Source organism: Rutilus rutilus (assembly GCF_951802725.1).
Source record: "Rutilus rutilus genome assembly, chromosome: 8".
In the NCBI taxonomy this organism is placed as follows: domain Eukaryota; kingdom Metazoa; phylum Chordata; class Actinopteri; order Cypriniformes; family Leuciscidae; genus Rutilus; species Rutilus rutilus.
In genome coordinates this window covers 15844993-15863196 of record NC_140222.1, presented here as the reverse complement: position 1 = coordinate 15863196, position 18204 = coordinate 15844993, and the positions used below count along the sequence as shown (strand labels likewise).

The window sequence follows — 18204 nt, the reverse complement described above, 5'->3', positions numbered from 1 at the left end:
ACTCCAAAATGCTACAGTAAAATGTTTTGATATGAGGTGTGCATACCGTATGGGACGTCCCCTATAAGAACTGACCATTAGTTTTTTCTACTTATTAGAAATGAGGTCTTTATAGGCCTCTGAATTCGAATAAATTGACGTATCTCCAAAATGCTACAGTAAAATGTGACATTGAATTTCAGAAACTTTTAATGTAGTAAAAAATATATATGAAAACAAAAAAGATGTATTTAGAAAGAATGTATACTTTATTTTACTGCTTTTTTTTTTGCAAATAATTATGTTGTAAACCTCTACATAAAAATTCTCTAGATGTGACCTATAAAGAAAAAAAAAACATTAGTCAAAGAAATACACAACTTGCAAAGACAACATGAGTGTAAATTAAAAGGATAACAGAGTAAAGTACAAAAACTCTCAAAATACGGCATCTTATTATATCGTCTCTCACAGATAGATAGATAGATAGATAGATAGATAGATAGATAGATAGATAGATAGATAGATAGATAGATAGATAGATGAAGAAAAAGATAGAAAAAAGAAAAAAGAAAGAAAGAGAGAGAAAAGAAAGAAAAAAGATAGATAGATAGATAGATAGATAGAAAAAGAAAAAAGAAAGAGAGAGAAGAAAAAGATAGAAAAAAGAAGACAAAAAGAAAAGAGAAAGAGAAAAAAAGAAAGAAAAAAGAAAGAAAAAGATAGATAGATAAGAAAAAGATAGAAAAAAGAAAGAAAGAGAGAGAGAGAGAAAAGAAAGAAAAAAGATAGATAGATAGATAGATAGATAGATATATAGATAGATAGATAGAAAAAGAAAAAAGAAAGAGAGAGAGAAAGAGAAAAAAAGAAAAAAGATAAAGAGAGAGAGAGAGAGAGAGAGAGAGAGAGAGAGAGAGAGAGAGAGAGAGAGAGAGATCTGGGCAACTCAAGCGCTCTGAAAGCGCGTTCTCTCTGCTGTTACTGAAATTACCGTATTCACAGTAATAGGCGCACACGTTTTTTTTTTTTTTGGCGGCTGGCTTGACCGTGTATTTTCAAACCACGGCTGGCTTGACCGCAGTAAGTCACAAGATGAGCAAATGTGAGCAAAATGCCCAAAGTGCAGGGGAACATATTCAAAACACAAGCCACAAATAGTTAGATTAGATAACCCTGACAGATTAATAAATAAAATTAAAATAAAGAAATTATTAAAATAACGATAGTAGCCAGAATTTTCAACTTTGTCTTTTTAACTGCAGAAACAATGCTAAACTGGAGAGGCAGTCTTTTTAGCAAAAAATTTTCACAGCATCCAAAAATCAAATTAGAACCGGCTGAAAAGTTTTGAAATCACTCGTAGGCCTACCCTACCTGATCGAGAGAACAAATCCAGTCTTTCACTCTGTCTGCGTCCGTTGGAGTCTTTTCAAATTGTGCGCGCGGATAAAATACATTCTATGCGTGAAACGCAGTCTATGCGTGAAACGTGTTAATGTTGGCCGGCAGAAGTGCGATCATGGTTTTCCTGATGCTAAATCCATCCTTGGAGAATATCCTTTCTGATGGTGTACATCCACACTTTAGATTTTCTTATCCCAGACTTTGTTAAAGATTTAAATCCTTGCCGCCAAGACGCTCCTCTGTCGGTCACGGATTGAAAGTGAAACTTAAATCTGTCACGGGGTGTTTGGATTTATTCACGCATGTTAAAAAATATTTATTAAAAGCTTCTTTCTTTGCACATTTTTATATACAGCATTATCATAATAGGCTGAATATTAACGTATTGACATAAAAGCTAGTTCTATGTGAAATCAGACATTGAGCGCCCTCATATAGCCAAAGTGGCATGATCCTCGTTTCATAACACCTCCGCGAAGATTCGACCGTGAGATCGGTAGTCGAATCAGCCTCCTCCTATCGAAGCATAAAATCTTCAACTATTCGGGGTCACCCCTACTAGTTTGTTTTCTCTTTTGCAGCACTTCATAGTATTTATTGGAGAAAAACTATAATCGGATTGGACTAGGGGCATATCGAGAAATTTTATTGTTAATATAGTTTTAATACAGACGTAAAATGGACTGTTAAACGGCCCATAATGGTTACTACGTTCTTAAGGAAACGATAGGCTCACAAAAAAACATACCAAATCAAACACATGGGGATTCGCATGGGACTGATATTATCAGAGGACCCCTGTGTTGGCTGAAATACGGTAGGTAATTTTCGGGGGAATTTATACAGACATGGCAGATTCGCACGGGATAAAAATCACAGACGACCTCTGCGATTATTACAAATTACCGGAGGTCCCTAGGTAATACTAATCCCGTGCGAATAGGGCTTATGTTGTATTATGATAAATTTATCAGTTATCTTGTTGTTGAGTTTTCTCAGCAAAAGATTCTCCAACATCTGTTGATTTGTGTTTCAGGTGTTCCTGCTTCAGAACGAGATGAAGTGAAGGAGGGAGAATCTGTTACTTTAGATCCTGGTATAATAAACCCAAATGATTCAATGATGTGGTATTTTAATAACATTAGCATTGCTGAAATCACTGGAAATCAGAGTAAATCCTGTACAGATGATCAGTGTAAAGAGAGATTCAGAGACAGACTGAAGCTGGATCATCAGACTGGATCTCTGACCATCATGAACACCAGAAACACAGACTCTGGAGAATATAAACTACAGATCAGTGGCAGCAGATTCAGTATTAGGAGAAAATTGCCTTTATTAATTGTCATCAGTGAGTATAATTTAGTTATTCAATGCCTTTCCCTCTACTTTTGAAATACAGTTCAGTATTATTGTTTTCATTGTGGCCTGTTTTGAAAAGTGCAGCTTTGAATAATAAAATATATATTAGGTCTCTAACACCTCCAAGTCTAACGTTATTTAAATGAAAAAAGCATAAAATTTGAATTTTTTCTCAATGAACACTAATGTTTCCAGTTGAGCTCACAGTAATACTGTTTTAGCTTGTGGTTTGTCAAACGGATTAAAAATTCACCAGATGACACTATTTATCAATATCATACAACTGATGCCCAATGTGGAAAGTTGTAAAGAAACATTGGAAAATATTGGATGGATTATCATCCACTCTTTAGTAATAATGTCTGTCTGTCTTCATCTGTTCCAGGTTCAGGTCTGTCTCCAGGTGTTATAGCAGGAATAGTTGTTGCTGTTGTTCTGCTGCCTGTTGCTGCTGCAGCTGCTGCTGCTGTGATTGACTATCGCAAGCGTCAAGAAAGAAGGGAAAGTGAGTATTGCAAACAGCTGTTTTAACAAGATAGAATTGTGAGATTCATTATATGAAAAAAAAAAAATCTTTTTAAAGATGTGAAAATTATCCAAAGTATTGTGTATTTAATTGAGTTTATTGTTCAAACAGGATCCAGGACGCCGCACAATGGCCGCCAGGTGAGATACTATGAGCACTAAATCTGTCCGCCTGCAAAAACCTGAATTTACACCATATTCTAAGTCCTCGGGTGTTTCAATTTAAATTCGAGAACAGTGGGATGAATACATTCTAATATTAAAATATAGTGATATATATATATATATATATATATAATATGTAAAGTGTTATGTAGTGTTATTTTAGTATCATTGAGAGTTTGTTTTTATTGATGGATACTAGATAGTCAAGTCGGATAGACACACACAAAATACACAAAGTTTGAATTTGAATCATAGTTTGAATTTTATTTTATTTTATTTTGATATTTTCCATTTTTATTTTAGTTGTATTTTTGTTGTTTTTATTAGTTTTAGTTGTTTTAATGTCTATATCAGGGATGGTGTTGGAAACTCAGAAGCAGAGACCTGGGGCCTCATTTATAAACGTTGCGTACGCACAAAAGAAGACGTACACCGCTCTCTACGCAATAATTGGTATTTATAAAAAGCAAACTTGATGGGAAAATGTGCGGTCCTTCATGCAAACTCTGACCCAGGCGTACGCACAAAAACGGGTGAAATGAGAAATGGCGACACCGTCGGCAGATGGAAGAAACGCGTGAAAGTGTGTGAAACTGTAGACCGTTGTGTAAAAGAAATGGCAATACTGCCTCTCATAAATAACATGAAGACTTCACAAAGCAAGTCTTACAATTAACAGCCTACACGAACACCCGTTTGATCGATCTGCAGTGTAAAACAAACAAAATCAAACGAAGAGTACAACAGAAATGCAAATTAACACATATTTGCAAAAAGAAAAGTGAAATATGTTCTGCAATAATATTGGCATGTTATGCAATTCATCCTCATAACACATCTGTAGCTTGTCAGATGCAATCAAATGGATGGTAATAAAATGCCACGATGCCATCACAATGCTTCACGCTTTTTTGCATCGACTTTGATGTCCGACCATTTCTTTTTTATTTTGGCCACTGTCTGAGGTTGTGAGGCTGCAGCATTAACGGTGTCTGCAACCTTTTGCCACTCAAGTGCCTTTTTGGCATTAGTAATGCCCACACTGTGCCCTCCAAACAACATTTTACTCCTCTTTTCCACCTCGCCAACGATAATTTCTATTTCACATTGAGTGAAGTTACGTTTCTTGGTTTTCCCCTCTGTGTTTGCCGTGATTTCGCAATCGATGAATATTAACTTGTGGGCGTTTCCCGGTCTATTTATGGGCAACTATGGGCGTGACATGAAGCCGCAAAAGTTGCGCTACATTTAGAATTGATTGTGATTTATTAAGGGAAAACTGTGTAGGATGTGCGTGCGCACGGTTTTATAAATCAGAATATTTCTGTGCGTACGCACGTCCTATGTTTCATCTGTACACCACTTCTGACGCAAATCCTACGCAAAGTTTTATAAATAAGGCCCTGGGAGACTTGGTTGTTTCCTCAGCAGGATTCTTTATTGAGAACAAGAGCTGTCCTAGCTGCAGTCATCAAGTCTGACTAGGGCATAGACATTGTAGTTTATATACATTTCAAGAGGGAAGAATTTACGTAAATGAAGTACAGGAGTCAGCCTGATCTCATCAGAATAACTGTCACTCAAATGCATAGATGCTAATCCAATCAGCCTGACAGTATCACCCATACCTTCACATTATCATAGCTTAATTTGGGACAATGACACTGTTCAGGAGGAGCATAAAGACAAAAGGTTAATGTCAGACACCTGGGTTATTTGACTTAATCTTCTTTGAATCTCATCATCAATGCCTCAAAATGTAAAACACAGTGTACATAACTTTCTGGGTTTATTTACTATTGTATTGGAACCTAAATTAAACATTTAATAAATTTGTAATACAACAGTGGGTAACTTCGATAGTGATGCCAGCCAACATTTTTCTCTTTCATATCAAGGGGCCAAATTACTAATCCACACTTTTTCACCGTCTTAGTCAATTTACTTTTTATTAAGAGAAATAAATGTAATTAATCTAATTAGTTTTTAAAGATTTTATTAACTATAAAACATGTGCAGTTATGCTAATATAAATGGTAAACTTTATTGTCAGAGAAGCAATATTAGCCAACCCCAACAAGCAAAAGTAAACATCTCAAATGTATTGTCTGTAAATTTGCAACAAACAAATGTACAGAAGTCCTATTATTCAATAATCCACATCCACATATTACCATGACCTTCTCGTTTGTGAGCAGTGCAGTGGCGTAATGGCAATTTACATTCAAATCTTTCAACACAGATTTCGTTTCCAGATAAACAAAAAACGTATGGTGGCACCTTGAACTTGGTGAAAAATATAATCTGTTTACCGTCATGACTGGAAAACACGATTTTCATTGTCAAATTGAAAGGTTTTTTTTTTTTTTTTGAAATTTTTAATTATTTTAATTTTAGCGTGCACATCCAACGCTGTAATTAATATGGTGATAGGCTGGAATTTGCTAACTCTCCTGATTTGATTTAGTATTAACATCATAATTTGAACTCAATCTTTCCATTACTTACTATTTTAAAATTGGCCATCCGAGTGCTCCAGTATTAAAAGACATTTGGGCCGCCAGTTGCCCATCCCTGATCTACAAAGTTTTTTATTAATATTTATTTTAGTTTTAGTTATCAGTAGTTCAAGTTAAACTAAATGACAAGTATTTCCTTAGCAACTAGTTGAAATATAATAAGTTTTTAAAAGTAATATAAAGTAGTTTTTGTAATAATAATCTCCATTGTCAAAAATGGTTTTAGTACTACTGAGATACTATTACAGTTTTCATTATATATTTTGTATTATATTTTATATATTTGTTTATATTTTCTGCTTTCATTTTAGTTACAATTTAAGTAATTTCGTTGGGGTTTTTGTCATTTTAATTATTTTTTAAATTTTTTATAATTTTTTTTTCAATTTTAGTGCATCAAGTTAAACTAAATGAGAAATGTTGCCTTGGAAATAGCTGAAATAAAATAAGTTTTTTATATTTTATTTAAGTTAACTTTTATTTTATTTCAAGTAACGAAAATAGTTTTAGTTTTAGTTAACTATAATTAACCTGATCTGAGTGAAACGTAAATGTACATGTGGACAGTTTAATTTTCTTATCCGTTATTATTTTCTCCATGGATGCAGATCTTCACAGTTGAGCCAGCAATGACTCCCACATAAACTAAATTATATTTAATTAAAAAGTACAACTTATTTAAAAGAGCAAGAGTACCATTAATATTATTAATACAGTATTAATACTGTAGCATCAGTAATGTATTGCTGTAGTAAAGTAGATGGCATTGTGTTGCAGTTTATCAGGCTGAAGATTCATGAAGTGAAAAATCCCACATTTAGGACATTTTAATATTTTCTGGGGGAAAAAACATTTGTACATTCCTCAAATATGAGAAAAAATGTATTCCAGGTCTCTTGTATTTATTTGTGTTTTTGTGACATTAATCTTGTTAATTTCTATGAATCTGTGTTTTATTACAGGAGAATGGTGAAACTGCCTCATTCATTAATCATACTGGCAAACCATCAGTGACTGTTGGTAATGGGGTTTGAACGTCCTGCTTTTTTGTCCTTTGCCAATCACACCTATGTTCATTGTTAAAACATGCTCAAATGTATTATAGATTAGGCTGCTGTCACTTTTAAGACATAATGTATAGAATCAGTACACTGATGTGAAATATCAGCTGTTTATGTTCACTCAAGCCATTCATACCAAACCCTACTGTAAGCCTTCAGAACACTTGGATAATATGCATTATTTTATTACTCAATTGCACCCTATTTTACTAGATGAGTCACTATTCTCCCCCATTAAAGTGTGTGTGTGTGTGTGTGTGTGTGTTCAGGTAAATAAACTCCAAGTGCATATATATACACTACCAATCAAAAGTTTGGGGTCAGTAAGATTTTTTTAATGTTTTTAAAGTATCTTCTGCTCACCAAGGCTGCATTTATTTGATAAAAAAACAATAAATAAAAAACACAGTAATATTGTGAAAAATTATGACAATTTAAAATTACTATTTTCTATTTTAATATATTTTAAACTGTAATTTATTCCTGTGATCAAAGCTGAATGTTCAGCATCATTACTCCAGTCTTCAGTGTCACATGATCCTTCAGAAATCATTCTAATATGATGATTTGATGCTCAAGAAAACATTCATTATTATTATCAATGTTGAAGACAGTTGTGTACAAATATTTTTCAAAATTCTTTGATGAATTGAAATTTCAAAAGAACAGCATTAATTTAAAATAGAATATTTTTTAACATTATAAATGTCTTTACTGTAACTTTTGATCAGTTTAACTCATCCTTGATGAATACAAGTATTGATTTATTTTATTTCTTTCCCCAAAAAATAAAATTAAATTCTTACTGACCCCAACTTTTGAAGGGTAGTGTTTAATGTTACAAAAGCTTTAGATTTCAGATAAATGCTGTTCCTTTGAACTTTCTATTCATCATAGCATCCTGAAATAAAAATGTAAAAAACTGTTTTCCACACTGATAATAATCAGAAATGTTTCTTGAGCATCAATCATCATATTAGAATGATTTCTGAAGGATCATGTGACACTGAAGACTGGAGTAATGATGCTGAAAATTCAGCTTTGATCACAGGAATAAATGACACTTTACTGTATATTCACATAAAGAACAGCTGTTTTAAATTGGAATAATATTTCACAATATTACTGTTTTTGTTTGTATTTTTAATCAAATTAATGCAGCCTTGGTGAGCAGAAGATACGTCTTCTTTTAAAAACGTTAAAAAATATACTGACCCCAAACTTTTGAACGGTAGTGTATATACCACTGATTATCTGCCTGGATATTTCAAAAGCTATGTTTTAAAATGAGTGTGTTAAAATGACTTTGTTATCATGGACTTTGTTTGTTTCCCTTAGTTACCTGCTTCATTTGTTTAATTTACCTGCTTTTTGTTGGTTACTGTTTTTTTCTTTTTATTAATTAGCACACTCGTTTATATTTGAGTTTGTCTCTCAGTTCATTGTACAATAATGTTTGTGCCATGCATGTTACATTGTTCTTGAACCCATTGGATTTAAATGTTACAGAATTATTCTTTTTTTTCATTTTTATTCTTTTTTTTTTTATTATTAGCTGATTCTGTTGGTTATATGTTTAACTTCAGTTTTATATTTCTTCTGTCACTTTACATTTAATTTAATAAAGATGTTTTTATAGGATGTTGTGATACTGTTATTCAATGATAAAAGTTGAGCCCACACAAGCCTTAAAGTTGAACCCACAAATACACTTTGTATTTTCATGGGATAAATATTAAAACAGCTCTCAAAAATGGCTGGATCCAGAGAGTTTGTAAATTATCATAATTAATGTGAACTTAGTTAACAATGAGTCGTGTTATGTGAATTTAACACTTCACTTTTAATACCTTTTTTATTCTTGGTAAATGATAGTCATGACACTAGATGCTCTAGTAGTGCAGTACACACACTGCTTTATGTATTCACGAAATTCCAGGCAGTTTATAAAAAAGGGGATAGCCTAACTGTGTGATGCTGTCTTCACAAACAAACAAACAAAAAAAAAACTATTGGAGACAGACACTAAATGTGCACTATTTTTATAGAGATGTGATTTCTGTTTTGGACACTAGAGAGCGATAATGTGCAAGAACAAGCAGTAAATGGGATCAGTATTTAATAATAAAATATAGATACATTTGGATGTGATAAACTTAAAATAGAACATTTTAATTAATAATCTGGTTGCTGCTATGCTAATAGAGCCCAAAAAAAAAAAAAAAAAAACACTTCAAAACAATCAAATTATGTAATAGTAAGAGCAAACAACAAAACAGACAGAAGAAGCATCCTGGCAGAGAATAAAAGTGATCAATACAAAAAGGTGTAAGGTATTGTCCTGTATGAACATCAATTCCGGTAGATACAGTAATCATCGTTTTTTAGGGACATTTTCATACACAGCATCCGTCTTTGATTTCTGTAATTGAAAACAAACTCAATCAGTAAATTGATAGCAGAACAACTTTCTGCTAATTCTGCTCTGCTAAGTCTAAGTCTAAGTGTGAATACCTTTTAAAAGACCTTAATGTTTCTATCGTGTGTGCTGAAAGATGCTAAAGCAAAGCTGAATCTACAAATAGGCCTAAGAACTGTTTTTCAAAGAACTACCACTAGCCTATTACAGAACAGATGTTAACATGAAGCAGCAAGAGGAAATGACATCAATCATCCAGTTCACTGAATGTCTGTTAAACCATTAAATAATCAGACAGATTACTAAGTTCTGAAGGGCTGACAGCTTCTGCTCTGATAATGATTGTCTTTCACACAAAAGCAACAGCAAATATACCTGTTTTTTCAGCACGTCTAAAACAAACAAGGGCCGTGTGAATCTGCATCTCAGCTCAGAATAATGAAGAAACACAGAGCAGCCGCAGCTCGAGGACACACATGTTAGTAACCTAGCCTGCTCCCTGAATTCAATGCGTTCACAGTCTCTTTCACAGGCACCAAACCAACAATTACTAAAAACACACACAAAAACTGATTTTGCACGGGCATTTTGCACTAGTTTTCTAAAATAACTGAAAATGTGTTCGTCTGAAAAAAGATTGACATATACATCTCGAACGGCTTGAGGGTGAGTAAATCATGGTTTAAATATCATTTTTGGCCGAACAATCCCTTTAAGTAGCTTTTTTAAACATGATTTGGAAAATTATATATACCCAAAGAGCAACATAGTGTTGGCCCACATCCGGGCTGTTTGGATTCGAGGTGTACCAGATGTGGGCCGGATCTGGGCTGATACTATGTAGCTGTCTGGGTAGGCCCCTATATATTGAGTTGCCTTAAGTTAAAACAGCTCAAACATGCATTTTAGTCTGGGATGAGGCTTTAGCCTTGTCTGTGAAACAGGGGGTTGGCCTATACGACTTGTACTCAAATGATATTAAACTTGGTGATTTGTAACTTGTAATTGAGTAATTTTTGCAATAAGATATCTGTACTTTAGCTTAAGTCTGATTTGCAAGAACTGGTGACTGAGGCTGTCATAAAAAATTTAGAAAACATTTTTAGATGAACTAAGCTTTTAATATAATGATTTATAAATTATAATATATTACTGTTACTGAAATAAATAGGCTACAATAAATTGAGGTACATTTTAAATCCATTTTCAGTAACACACTGAGGTGCTAACATGCTTAAACTGTCCTTTTGATCTGCTCTACTGAAGTTAGTAACGATGACGGTTGGAACGAATGATCACACACGTCTGTTCACTGACCATTTGGGGCCTTTAAAACAAAACTTCACTCAGCAGCTTCAATCACACTAACTCACTGCAACAACTTCTTGCAACACAATCATGAAAGATCTTACCTTGGTTCGTGTTTTTGGTTTCCACAAAGCTGAATCAGTTCTGTCTTCCTCCTGTGTCTGAACTGCATTAATAATAACACAGATGTGTTAAAATGAAAAGGTTTTCAATGTCATTTAGAAATTTGTTCCTTAAAAGAATAAATATTTTTACAGATAAATAGCTTGTTCTTCTGACCTGTTTTTCTACATTTCCTGCAGATGCAGAAGATCACAACTACAGCAACAATCATCAGAGATCCAGCGGCAGAGATCAACACTATGTACAATAAAGATAGGCCTTGATCTGTAATGGACAAAATTAACCATTAGTGAATCTCTATCAAGCATCATCACTGTATTAACATGATAGATCAGTTCAGTAAATACACACATATATCATCAGTGCTGTGGTACCTGCACATGTGTGACAGAGTGTGTTGATGTCCAGATGTGTGGTCTGGTTGCTGATGGGATTGTTCAGCACACAGCTGTAGGTGTTTTTATCCTGATATTCCACCTCCAGAGGTAGAGAGAGACTGATGCTGAGATCACACACACTGATGCTGGACAATACACTGATTCCTTTGTACCAGGAGAGAGTCGCATCACACACATTCACCACTGAACACACCAATGAACAATTTGATGAAGAACATTGTGAAGAGTTACTGATGATGACAGGAACAGGCAGACGAGCTGAGAAACAAGAGAAATGTACATAAATCCAATCGACAATCGTATGCTGAGTGAGTGTTTAGTGTGATGACAAGAAGTTTGTGTCTGTCATCTCAAGAATTGAAATGTTTGATAATTTCATCATATAAGTATTCACAGACAGGACAAGCAGTCAGTCTGTGAATACTGGGAGAGCGTGTAAGTGTTTTTTTTGTTTGTTTTCATAATATAGCTCAATTTACTATTTGCCAGTAGGCATCAGTAATATTTGATGACCAGCTGACCTTCACAGACCAAATTACAAAGACAGCTCGATCATGCAGGTTTGCACTGCACAACATCATGATCAGGCCTTTCCTTACTGAGCACGCAACACAACTTCTCGTCCAGGCCCTGGTCATTTCTAGGCTTGACTACTGCAATGCTCTTCTGGCTGGACTTCCATCATGTGCAACTAAACCTCTACAAATGATTCAGAATGCTGCAGCTCGTCTTGTCTTCAACGAGCCTAAAAATGCCCAAGTCACTCCTCTGTTTATCTCACTGCACTGGCTACCTCTCGCTGCTCGCATCAAGTTCAAGGCATTGACACTTGCTTATCTATCTCAGGCTCAGCTCCCTCCTACTTTCACTCACTCCTACGAGTCTACATCCCTACCAGAAGCCTACAATCAGATTGTCCATCACAGAGAGCCAAAAAATCATTCTCCAGACCAGAACATTCTCATTTACAGTTCCATGCCGGTGGAATGATCTCCCCACCCTCATCCACTGCAAAATCCCTGACAACATTCAAAAGACAGCTGAAAACTCATTTCTTCTGTGAACACTTAACCTCATTTATAAAATGAATAAATATATAAATAAAAAATTAAATAAAAATAAATAATTTCCTTTTCCTTAAATCCTCGCTTATCGGGCTTATGCTATACTCTGAACAATGCCTGAACTTTGTATTTTGAGCACTTCTTGCATTGTTTTTGCCTCTTCACGATGACTCGCTTAATTTAGTCCTAAAGTGTAAGTCGCTTTGGACAAAAGCGTCTGCTAAATGACTAAATGTAAATGTAAATATTAAAATTAGCAAAAATGCTGTCCTTACTCACCATAGACAGAAACTCTGAATGTTTTTGACAACCACTTAACTCCACTTATATGTAGTTGATAAACTCCAGTATGTTCAGTTGTGGTGTTTGTGATGGTCAGAGATCCAGTTTGATCGTCCAGCTTCAGTCTGTCTCTGAATCTCCCATCAGGACCATCATATGTGGAGAAAATCCCAGCAGCTTTATTGATTTCAGCTAGCAGAGATGTTTCAGCTCCATATTTCCACAGTAAATCGTCGTCTTCAGGTATTTCAGTAAGATCAGTGTTTAGAGTAACATAATCTCCCTCCATCACTGACACTGAATCACCAAACACACCTGATGAAAATACAAGGACAAATTATGACAGTTTACAAAGTCTGAAATCAGTTTGTAACTTTAAATGTGAACTGAATAAAACAAGCAGAGATACAAAAACAAATGAGATAGCAAATGAAAGACAAATGTATGTGCAGAAATTATGTAATCTTTAATGTGTTTTAAACTTATTTGCTGTAGAGCAATAATAGATCTAAACAATATATGCATGATAATAATTACAGCTTGTATTTAAAGTACTGGTTTAAATCTGACGGATATTTAAATAAAAAATAAAAAAATAAAAAAATTACATTATTAGATAAAACAGGCTCACTGCATCTGAATCCCTTAATGTGCACCAGGCACGGTCGGGCACACAGACATCAAAGGGGGCTTGAGCACCTGCCCTTTTTATTCCTGGAGAGAAAGTGCCCTTTTTTCTGGGGTGCTTTTTTTTATTTTTGAAAAATAATATATATTCCTGTTAATAATATATATCCCAAATAAATCTATCAAATAAATAAATAATTTGACACACAAAAAAATCATTTAAAAGGGTTAATTGATTTAAACCCGATTGTATTGCTTCCGCTAAAGAAAATAGTACGCTCCGTCTCTGCGGTTAGAATCCTGTGAGTCCATAGCAACGCTCTGTTTTTCATGGCAACGGTCTGTTATACTCCGCACAGCGGTCTGTTATCAAGAAATAACCTTTACAGTCTATGGAAATAACAGACCGCATACATTGGAATTTAACCAAGCCAAGTAATAAAATAAGCATATATCACCACCAGGTGACATGCTTTAGTTATTTTGTTTATCCTATTTACCTGCATTGTCCTGTCAATTAGATGCAAATGTGCGCATTTTAACTAGTTGACGCCTAATTTGCATACAGAACGTCCCCAGTTAATGACTTACATCAAGAGTCTTTCCCCCTGAAATGTAGAAATCTAAATTGGTGAATTTAGAAGAAATCTACAGATGCAAACAGATGGAGGATACACTCTAAAAAATGTAGTAAATCTGAGTAACTGCATCTGGTACATTAATAAATAAAACTGAGTAGAAATAAGTTAACATTAAAAATAACAATATTTATAAATTCACTTTTTATTTATGAGTAATTAATAAATTAGCAGATTTTGCTATCTGTAACAAAATAGCAGCAACAGCCCTCTTCAGTTTAGAGTGAATATTTGTGTTGATTTTAAAGTGTTATGCATTCTGATAACACCAAAAAAATTAAAATGATGTAGTGCCTTGTGCAAAAATAAACAAATTATTAGTAAAACACGCCCCTCTGCTTGATGCAGTTATTTAGGTTATTCTAAATATATACTTGAAACTAGTAGCATAGAAAATGTTTTCAAAACATGCACATTGTGGAATGGTTTCCTTTGCTGCTCTATAAACCTAGTGAATACTAAGTAGACCATGGTTTCTGTGTGAACTGATTAACTTTTTAAAGTACATTTTTTTTAAAGGAAGTCAGAGTTGCGTTAATATATATACTTTTTTGTAAAAAAAAAAAAAACGTAATTATGAGAAGTGCCCTTTATTTCACTTGAGCCCCTGCACCTCAAAATTTCTGTGCACGTCCCTGCTGCGCACCATGACTTGTAAATGTTTATGATTACTGCACATATGTTTAAAAATAAAAATGTCTTATAGATTGCTAGGGAAGATTTTTACTTGTAACAATTTAAACATTCACTATAGACATTTTCATTATTTCCCTTGACATTTAACATTTAAAAAACATTCAAGACTTGAACATTTAAAATTTCAATTTCAAACAGAGAGCTGAATCCAAAGTGAATCTCACAACAATAATGATTTTTATTTGGTACAAACAATAGCGGATGTAACTTGAACAGTAGTAAGAGCTTTATTTGATGATCCAAGATGGCGGCGCGAGTACATCGCGAGGCTCGCGGTCTCTCCAGATTCTGTAATTTAGCAGTATTTTTCTTGCTCATTTCGGGTCTGTTCGTCCAGAACAGTTGTGCCTTAACATCGTACACCCAAGGTGAGCTTTTGGATATTGGTTTGCGAATTTCCGACAGTTTTATGGACAACCTTCGACTCCTTCCTGAGATCGCCAGATCACCCGAGGCTATGCACTCTGCCCGGCCGGGCGGAAGTGCTCGCAGGCGCCGGCGAGATCGTAAACAAAGGCGGGGGAAGCGCGGAGGACTAAGAGCTAAGCTAAAGCTAACACCACACCGGCTCTCTTTACCCAGCATTTTCCTTGCCAATGTACGGTCGCTGTTGAACAAAATGGAGGAGATTCGACTCAACATCACATACAGCAAGAGACTTTTGAACTGTAATGTTCTAATTTTCACGGAAACATGGTTAAACAGCGGAATACCGGACAACGCTATTGAGCTAGCGGGACGCCATACATTCCGGGCGGATAGAACATTAGTGAAAGTGAAAGTGAAGTGAAAGTGACACGTGACGGCCAAGTATGGTAACCCATACTTGGAATTTGACCTCTGCATTTAACCCATCCAAGTTAATGCACACACATTAGGAGCAGAGTAGTGAGTAGTTAACACACACACACTGCAAACGTGGATACACACCCAGAGCAGCGGGCAGCCTTTGTGTGGCGCCCGGGGAGCGATTAGGGGTTAGGTGCCTTGCTCAAGGGCACCTCAGTCATTTCCCACCGGTTCTGGAATCGAACCAGCAACCTTGGGTTACCAGTCCAACTCCCTAACCACTAGGCCATGACTGCCCCATTAGATGGCTCCGGTAAGACCAGAGGTGGTGGATTGTGCATTTACATTAACAAAGCTTGGTGCACAAACTCTGCTATTGTTGGGAGACATTGTTCAGCTAACCTTGAGTTTCTCATGGTTAAATGTAGATCGTTTTATCTACCGCGGGAGTTCACTTCCACTATTATAACTGCAGCCTATATTCCCCCGGATGCTGATGCCAAGTTTGCTATGAAAGAACTTCACGCAGCCATCAGTAAACAACAGACCGTTCACCCGGAAGCTGCGTTTATTGTTGCGGGTGATTTTAATCATTCAAACTTAAAGTCAGTGCTACCGAAATTTCACCAGCATGTTTCCTGTCACACCAGAGGAAACAAAACCTTAGACCATGTTTACACAAACATGGCTGAAGCTTACGTCGCGACACCCCTCCCCCACTTGGGACAGTCAGATCACCTTTCTTTGTTCCTCACCCCCAAATATGCACCTCTGATCAATCGCGTGAAGCCATCAGTGAAGACCATCAAGGTGTGGCCTGCGGGGGCAGATTTCTCACTCCAGGAAAGGTTTCTACACACAGACTGGAGTATGTTTGCTTCTCAAGCCACCAGTGGCTCTCACACGGACATTGACTGCTACACCTCCTCTGTACTGGATTATATTAATACCACCATTGACAGTGTTACAACCCAGAAGCAGATCACCACATACCCAAATCAGAAGCCATGGATGAACAGGGAAGTGCGACTCCTATTGAAGACACGCAATACTGCCTTCAGATCAGGAGATGCACAAGCCTATAGCACATCCAGAGCAAATCTGAAAAGGGGCATCAAAGAGGCCAAGCACTGCTACAAGCTTAAGATAGAGGGACACTTTTCCAACGCTGACCCTCGGCACATGTGGCAGGGCATTCAGGCCATCAGTGACTACAAACCCTCTCACTCCACCCCCGCAGCCACTGATGTCAACTTCCTGAACGAGCTAAATGACTTTTATGCTCGCTTTGAAAGAGACAACAGAGAAACTGCCACCAAGCTCAAATCCTCAGCTGACCACCCACCGATCACACTCTCCTCCACAGATGTCTGCAATGCACTGAGCAGGATCAGCGCGCACAAGGCTGCTGGACCAGACAACATCCCTGGACGCGTACTCAGGGCATGTGCGGAGCAGCTCGCTGGGGTTTTTACAGACATTTTCAACCTGTCTCTTGCCCAAGCAGCTGTACCAACATGCTTTAAATGCACTTCCATTGTGCCAGTGCCAAAACACTCCAGCCCGAAGTGCCTTAATGACTACCGCCCTGTAGCACTCACACCCATCGTAATGAAGTGCTTTGAGCGGCTGGTCCTGGCACACCTAAAAGACTCTCTACCATCCACATTGGACTCACACCAGTTTGCCTACCGTAGCAATAGGAGCACAGAGGATGCAGTCTCCATGGCACTGCACTCTGTGCTCACACATCTGGACAATAAGAACACTTATGCACGCATGCTGTTTGTTGACTTCAGCTCAGCATTCAACACTGTCATCCCAACTAAGTTAATAGCCAAACTTGGAGACCTGGGCTTCAACACCTCCATGTGCAACTGGATTTTGGACTTCTTGACCAACAGACCCCAGAATGTTCGATCAGGCTCCAACTGCTCCACATCCATCACACTCAACACTGGTGTACCACAGGGCTGTGTGCTAAGCCCGTTCCTCTACTCCCTCTTCACCTCCGACTGCAAGCCTGTGTACGGATCTAATTCCATCGTCAAGTTTGCGGACGACACTACGGTGATTGGTCTCATCAGCAACAACGATGAGACTGCCTATAGGGAGGAGATCAAGCACCTGGCCACATGGTGCACCGAAAATAACCAGCTCCTCAACACCACCAAAACGAAGGAGCTCATCGTGGACTTCAGGAAAGTGTCAAGAGGCACACACGACACCATCCACATCAATGGAATGGCTGTTGAGCGTGTCTCCAGTTTCAAGTTCCTGGGGATCCACATCTCGGCGGACATGACCTGGACAACCAACACCTCCAGCCTGGTCAAGAAGGCTCACCAGCGCCTTTTCTTCCTGAGGACACTGAGGAAGAATCAGCTTTCCTCCACTATCCTGGTGAACTTCTATCGCTGTGCAATAGAAAGCATCCTGACCAACTGTGCTACAGTGTGGTATGGGAGCTGTTCTGTTGCAGAGCGCAAGGCACTGCAGCGGGTGGTGAAAACCGCCCAGCGCATCACTGGGACTCCACTACCTGCCATCGAGCACATCCAGAGGAAACGCTGTCTGCATCGAGCTCGCAGCATCCTTAAGGACTCCTCTCACCCAGCCCACAGACTGTTTTCTCTCCTGCCCTCCGGCAGGCGTTTCAGGTGCCTCCGGACCAGGACCAGCAGACTAAAGAACAGTTTTTTCCCCAGAGCTGTCTCTTTATTAAACTCTAACCCTCATTGATCCCACTCCCCTCATATACTGATTGACTCTCCTCTCCCTCCTCACACCTGCCTCCATTTTGTTATTTGCAATACTATAATGTTCATTTGCACTGCTGACT

General features: G+C 37.0%; 2 protein-coding genes across 3 annotated transcripts in view; one reads left to right on the top strand and one right to left on the bottom strand.

Moving 5' to 3' along the window:
• LOC311295221 (uncharacterized protein) overlaps nt 1-8659 on the top strand; it is a 34665-nt gene extending 26006 nt beyond the window's left edge. The window contains exons 3-6 of one of the 2 annotated variants that reach the window (XM_084416484.1): nt 2423-2482; nt 3134-3253; nt 3386-3414; nt 6920-8659. In XM_084416484.1, coding sequence (XP_084272610.1) covers nt 2423-2482; nt 3134-3253; nt 3386-3414; nt 6920-6991 — 281 coding nt within the window. In that variant the 3' untranslated portion in view covers nt 6992-8659. Of the gene's footprint in view, nt 1-2422; nt 2738-3133; nt 3254-3385; nt 3415-6919 lie in introns of both variants that reach the window. The other variant, XM_084416483.1, reaches the window with a different exon arrangement.
• The window catches only part of LOC311295607 (uncharacterized protein), a gene marked incomplete at its 5' end in the record, with an annotated part of 111216 nt that overhangs the window by 71225 nt on the left and 21787 nt on the right, over nt 1-18204 (bottom strand). The gene's annotated exons all lie outside the window — the stretch shown is intronic.